This window comes from Coccomyxa subellipsoidea (assembly GCF_000258705.1).
Source record: "Coccomyxa subellipsoidea C-169, whole genome shotgun sequence".
In the NCBI taxonomy this organism is placed as follows: Eukaryota; Viridiplantae; Chlorophyta; class Trebouxiophyceae; family Coccomyxaceae; genus Coccomyxa; species Coccomyxa subellipsoidea.
In genome coordinates this window covers 2203879-2210167 of record NW_005178041.1, presented here as the reverse complement: position 1 = coordinate 2210167, position 6289 = coordinate 2203879, and the positions used below count along the sequence as shown (strand labels likewise).

At 53.3% G+C, this 6289-nt stretch overlaps 2 protein-coding genes across 2 annotated transcripts; one reads left to right on the top strand and one right to left on the bottom strand.

Moving 5' to 3' along the window:
* Positions 1–318: 318 nt before the first annotated feature.
* Positions 319–1272, bottom strand: COCSUDRAFT_32242 (hypothetical protein). The gene is made up of 2 exons (XM_005651165.1): positions 1218–1272; positions 319–1028 (listed from the first exon to the last, which is right to left on the bottom strand). The coding sequence occupies exons 1-2, from the start codon at positions 1218–1220 to the stop codon at positions 828–830; spliced, it is 204 nt and encodes a 67-aa protein (XP_005651222.1). The 5' UTR covers positions 1221–1272; the 3' UTR covers positions 319–827.
* A 3324-nt stretch (positions 1273–4596) lies between these two features.
* Positions 4597–6269, top strand: COCSUDRAFT_21835 (aci-reductone dioxygenase). Its single transcript, XM_005651164.1, has 6 exons — positions 4597–4706; positions 4839–4915; positions 5043–5169; positions 5269–5383; positions 5475–5599; positions 5737–6269. Exons 1-6 carry the CDS (start codon positions 4668–4670, stop codon positions 5857–5859), a joined length of 606 nt encoding a protein of 201 aa, XP_005651221.1. The 5' UTR covers positions 4597–4667; the 3' UTR covers positions 5860–6269.
* Positions 6270–6289: the final 20 nt, after the last annotated feature.

The window sequence follows — 6289 nt, the reverse complement described above, 5'->3', positions numbered from 1 at the left end:
TCACTAACAGGGCAATTGTTGGATAGGACAATTGAGACATTTTGCTCAGAGCTCTCAGGGTCGAGGGCCATCTTATTGAGCCGAATCTTAATGTTGCGCAACGCATGCAATATAGTCATAATTCTTGTGGCGTTTGGAGGATTCCGGGTTGTATATGATGCAATGCTTCATGAGTGATGGTGCCGTATGCATATGAGAGACCCTCCGGAAATGCTCATGAATCACAACTGATGTAAATGTTGCTACTAGATAAATGCATTATAGGGCACTTGCCAGCATTGCACAAGCTTGCAAGTTGAGACCAAGCTTGATGTTCCTGTATTCATTACATGTGCAGTGATGTCAAAAGCACTAGCAAGTGCAGAGGCTTGCGCACATTTCCTAACTGCATGTGCACATGAAGTCTCTATCCAGCTCTCATGGTTCAAGCAGTTTTGCAGAATCCTACGCCTGAATTCGAACCCTACATGATTCTCGGATGATGCTCAATTTTGAGGTTCCTCTCGTGGCACAAGCATAATCAGACCTCAAGACATCTCTGATCACTGACAAAAACCAGACTCCTCTCTGCGGTGCACCTGGCATGTCCAAAATAATTATTCCTGGCATTAGTGACACTGACACTTCCATGAATATGCATGGCATATGCATGGCAATACTCACCAGGACTGAGACAGGTGCTAATCTACCGAGTGTGCGCAGCTGGCCCACAGTCCAGCAACAGCAAGGGTCGCTTGCCAGCGCTGACTCAAGCATCAACAGTGCCAAGACACGCAGTGCCAATCCTACCCTACATGACTCACAAACTCTCACTAACACATGGCACATCAGATGCCGACAAAACCCTGGACACTCTGAAACCGGCCCTTCTCGAGGGCTGGCAGCGCGTTGGCATAATGCAGCAGGAGGCCGACACAGCCATTTGCCAGTGCCAGCAAGACCACTGCTCCGCGGAAGATGGGGTTCTGGCTGCCGATGCGCGGGAGGGAGAGCACCAGCAGCGCACACAGCATGGCAATAACCATCACCTGCACCCAGAACAATGCTTACTACTGTTTGACGAAATGGAGTGCAAGATGCATGTGCCCAACACAGAGAGGACAGGGATTGACTGCATCTGGCTCTTTGCTGTCTCCTGTGTCATGTTGCACCCGGCCTGAAGCGGGAACCTGAACAAAAAGACTTGTCTCGGATGAATGTGCATGAAGGAGACTCACCATGGCAAATTCGCGTCGGTTCGCGCGCTCAGCAGCCCTCCGCAGGGCGGCCAGCTCCTGAGCAATCGTCTGCATGTCAAGAAGAGGCTGCACGTCGCCGGCTGAGTCACCAAAGTCCTGCTGGGACGCCAGGTGAGACGAGCCCCTGAGGCCGCTGTTGTTCGCCAGAGCGTCGGCCTCAGCTGCCGTGCAGGTGGCGGGCGCGTCGGAGGCGGCTTCCAGGTCTGCGATGCGCTGGTGGAAGCTGGACATTTCCGCGGCGATCGAGGCCACGGCCGCGGTCACGTTCTTTTGCAAGTCGGCCAGCGCCCGGGGCACCATCTTCTGCTGCAGCTTCAGCGCCTGTCGCCCCATATGCAACATGCAGTTTCAGTCATACCTCCAGCAGGGTGCATTCAGCGTTATGTGTCATGCCCAACAGCGACAGAAGAGAAGTTAGGAGATGCCCACAATTATCTCAGACAAAGATATAAGCTCAGCAGTCTGTGTCATGCCCTTATTGGCAAATGGTAAGAGGTGCCCACCTTTATCTCGGAGACAAGGATGTCGTAAACGGTGCCACCGTTGCGCGCTTTGGCGCTGCCAGCGCTGTTGGCTGCCAGCAGCAGCTCCTTCTCCTTCTCCAGCGCCTGTCCATTCTTGGCCTTCCCCTCTTTTGCTCCACCAAGCGCCTCTATTTCACTGACAGTGCCTGCAGAAAGTCAGTCAGCTTGGTTCGATTATATTCCTGTGCATGAATGATAGTGATTCTGTCTGCCCAAGCCACGTGCAGCAGATGAGCTGCATGCAGAGAGCGCACTTGGCATGGAATCCACAGCAGTGGTGCTGATGTCAGGCAACTGCGTCCCAGACGTGTCCACCACAACAGGGACTGTTCCAACCAGTTCCTTCTTGCTCGCTGAGGCCTTGGGGGCCGCCTCTGCTCCATCCTTGTCCCCACTCCCCTCCCGCCCCCCTGTGTCCTGCCTCTGCGCCCCTGCGCTGCCGCTGTTCCCTGAGAGGGCACTTTCCGGTGCATTGGGGGCCTCTGGCTGAGGCATGCGGTCGATGCTGGTCGCAACCCCGCTGTACGTGGCCCGCTTCTTGCCTGTCCCGGGCGGCGAGATCAGCCGCCTGAGCCCGGCACTCAGCACCTCCAGCACCTCTGCTGCCACATCCCCCCTGTCACCTGAAGCCCCCTGCGCGTCTGACACTGCAGCGCTGCCGTGCTCCGGCTTCCCATGCTCTGTCTCGGCTGCAGGCTTGTTCCCATCCGCTGCTCCTGCTGAAACCTCTGCCCCTGCCTGCGCCGCTGAGCCATGTCCTACCACATCACTCCCGGCAACGGACTTTGTCGGGTCTTCCGCAGGCATGCTGGTAGATAAAGGATCGCTGGCTGTTCCGTCGCCATTGTCTTCAGGCTTGGGCGGCTGACTGACGCCAGCAGCCTCGTTCCCTGCCGCCTCCGGCTCCAGCTCTGGCTGCGGCTTTGACTGAGCCTCAGCGTCAACAGCTTCCTGCTGCGCCTGCTCCTGCTCATCGTCGCCGTCCTGTCCTGCCTCCAGCGCCAGGCGGTCCTCCAGATCCTCCACAGCGCTCTTGCCGTACACGCGCACGTCGTTGAGGGCGCACACCGGCTCGCTGCCGTAGTGCGTCAGGAACCGCAGCTGCAGGTACTTTGCCCACGCCGGCTGCTGGGCAGGAAACACCTGCACCCGACAGACACCTTGAATAAGTATGGGTATCTATCTTAAAGAAGCTGCCAGGAGAGCACTTTAGAGTTTGCTACAATTGTGCACTTCGTGGAAGCGAATGACTACATCTGAGGAGGCTGCTCACCTGTGTGCCCTTCAGGTTGCCTGCCGTGAACCTTCCAAGCAGCTGCCACGAGCTGGAGTTCAGATGGCGTGCGTAGTCCGATCCGTCTGTCCGCGGATTGCTTTGCCGGCCAAATACCTCAAAGTCCCGGACCCGCGAAGAGTACAGCTCATACTGTAAGCAGCCACAGTCAACTCGTTCAGTCCAACGAGAAAATCCCTCAACACATTATATTTCCCAAGCAAGTAGCATAACAAACACGATTTAAGCTTTGAGACAAAACATCACAGGGATTCTACCTGGCTGAGTTTTATGAGGTCTACTTTGGTGACCTGGCTGAGCTCCACTAGCACCCATTTGTCTGCCTTGCACTCGTTTTTGAGGAAGGTGTCCCCGTCGCTGTCCAATATGGACTCGGCCTTGCGCGCCTCCTTGTTGGCTGCCACAATCTTTGCACCGTCCTTGGCCAGCGCAAAGTTGTGGCGATCCTCCTCCTCTTCAAGCTCACTCACCTGCAAAGAATTGAGATTAAATGATCAAGGAAAGACAATGAGCGCATCAGGACCACTCTCTGCCGCCACTTGAAGCTTTGGCTAGAATAAAGATTGAAAATGAAGGGCCCGTCCATTGCAGAAGCACAGACCTGCGCGCTGGAGTCAGAGGCGGCTGCAGTCTGTGCCCCAACAGGGTCCTCTGATGCCGGCACTTGCTGGGCCTCAGCTGGTGTGGACACAATTACAGGACTATCAGCGGTAACAGCGGTCCCATTGATGACCGAAGGAGGCTCGACCAGGCCTGCACGCAACTAAACTCAGCGCTTCTCTGGGTACATAGCATTGAGCCTATCGGGAATGATGGCTTGGATGATTTGGCCCATGCATGCAAGGTTTGAGAGCTGCGCACCTTCTGAAGCATGGAGGGTCAAATGAGGCTCGGCAACTGCAGCTGCAGCACCTGTGCCGGATATCTCCTGTTGAAGTTTTGGCTGCACATGTGTGTCCTCTATACCAGGATCCAGCAGTTGTGGTGCAGGAGCTCGAAGGATTGACGAGCTGCTGCCTTGCTGATCAGCTTGGTAAACGGTGGATCGCTCGGGATTTCCAGCATCCGGTGTACCGATGTAAGGCTTCTCTTTCAGAGTATCGGTGTGGATCAATGACGGCTCTTCTTGTTGTAACGTGCACGGGGCGTCAATATTGTCCTGAGGAGGAACAGCACAATTGGGCAGAAGGAGGCAATAAAGAGCCAGCAAGCGAATTATGGCTGCCTTATATTGTGATCTACTTGTCAGTTTCATCATCCACACATCCTCTGTACTGTTTCAGAAATCCCTCATGATCATTAGAGTAAAAGCACTAATATACGTCACTTTCCAAACTATAAAAACTAGATCCTGTCAATCATCGTCCCAATACTAAACGACACCAGAAAGAGCGACAAGCAACAACAACACAATTTGCCCCCGGTTCTTCGGCGCCACACAGCTTCCGGCAGGCTCCCGCCATAATTACGTTATACCCCTGACGCATGCTTGATGCTCGTGCCTCCTCGTGAATGCGATATCACGATCTGGTTATCTGTGCAGTATTCTAGAGGATAGGAAAGGTGTGAGCTTTATCGAAGTGCGAGAATTCACAAGCCTGTGGTGTGGCAATGGCTACCATTAGTGACGAGATCAAACGGTTGGCACAGGTTTGCAAAGCCTCCTTGGAATCTTCAACGCTAGCTGGTTGCATCAGATTGAATTTAAAAAGTGAACTTGCATGTGATCAGCTTATATACTGCTTCATGTTGATGCCTGAATCTGGTCGCTATATGCTGCAGCCTGACCCGATCGAGAACTCCCACGTCGATGCCTGGTACATGGACGAATCTACGGAGGATCAAAGGCTTCCCCACAGGTGTTGTAACCCATCTGACGATGCTGTGCGTGCTTGGCAGCTGCAGTAGAAGATAAACATCTTTATTCCTGTAGCTTCATTCGCAGCTTCCATTTGGTCTGACATCGAAATTGGATCCTTGTAACAGGCTAGAGCCAAACGAAACAGTATCGTTGGAGCACCTGCAGAAGTTGGGGGTTGTTTATTGGAAGGTTGACGGAGAAGAGGACCCAAAGCTCCAGGCCATCAGGGACGCCAGAGGGTACAGCTATAAGGTCAGGATGGACACCCTGCATGCTCTTGAATTTAGCTGAGAGTTCCTGAATGTGCCAAAGGGTAGATGTCCACTATGCTCACCAGCAACTGCGCTGCAGGACGTCATCACAGTGTCACCCGACAAGCTCCCAAACTATGAGGCGAAGATCAAGTCTTTCTTCGAGGAACACATCCACTCTGATGAGGAGATCAGATTTGTGCTGGATGGCAGCGGTGAGGCTCCTTCAGGTTGCGTCTATGCTATGAGTGCTGCAGATGGGGTGACATCCAGACAATCTTGACATCTGATCTGCATGCAATTCAGGCTACTTTGACGTGAGGGACTTTGACGAGAGGTGGATCAGGATTGACTGCCGCAAGGGCGACATGATCGTGCTGCCAGAGGGCATCTACCACCGCTTCACGCTCGACATCAATAACTACATCAAGGTGCTGTGCTCTTTTCTTTTATTCTCAAGTCCATTTATGTATGCTAGACACCGTTTGAGAAGACCTGTGGGGGCAACCCTTGATCCTAGACAAGGGAGGGCTGCATGGGGGAAGGAGAGGTGTGCGGTGGGCTGCAGGCGATGCGGCTGTTTGTGGGTGAGCCAGTGTGGACCCCCATCAACAGGCCAGCGGATGACCACCAATCGCGCTCGCGATACCAGTCAAGCTTCCCGGCATCTCAGTCCGTCAGAGCTCACTGATGGAGAGGCGTCAGATGCACAAGGCTTGAGATTTTCTGTATTTTCTTCATTTCACATGTGATTTTGTTTAGTCTCTCCTGTAGCCCCATTGGGCATTTTACTGGTTTAGAGAAAGATCATTGCAGACAACAAGGGACAGCGAGCATCATATTTTTGAAAGTGGGCTACCGCATTTCTTGAAAACAATGGCAAGGACTGGGAGTCTTGAAACCTCCTGATGAGTGCAAGTGGGACCTGTTCTCATCACTACAACCTGAGCATCTATCTCAGCTAGCCTATTGCAATCGTACTTCTCTGCAAAGAGGAATTTGGTGTCACAGCTCAGCCTACAAATTACGCAGTTGAGATTGGATTATTCAGATCGGTCTCTGGATGTGTGACTTGACGACCTGTAACCGTCTACCGACGCGTAATATCTGCAGATGCGCAA

Coding starts and splice junctions, on each gene's coding strand:
- COCSUDRAFT_21835 (XM_005651164.1), top strand. CDS start 4,668: ATGGCTACCATTAGTGACGAGATCAAACGGTTGGCACAG. Junction 5,170..5,268: donor CCAGAGGGTACAGCTATAAG/GTCAGGATGGAC, acceptor ACTGCGCTGCAG/GACGTCATCACAGTGTCACC. Junction 5,600..5,736: donor ACATCAATAACTACATCAAG/GTGCTGTGCTCT, acceptor GGTGGGCTGCAG/GCGATGCGGCTGTTTGTGGG.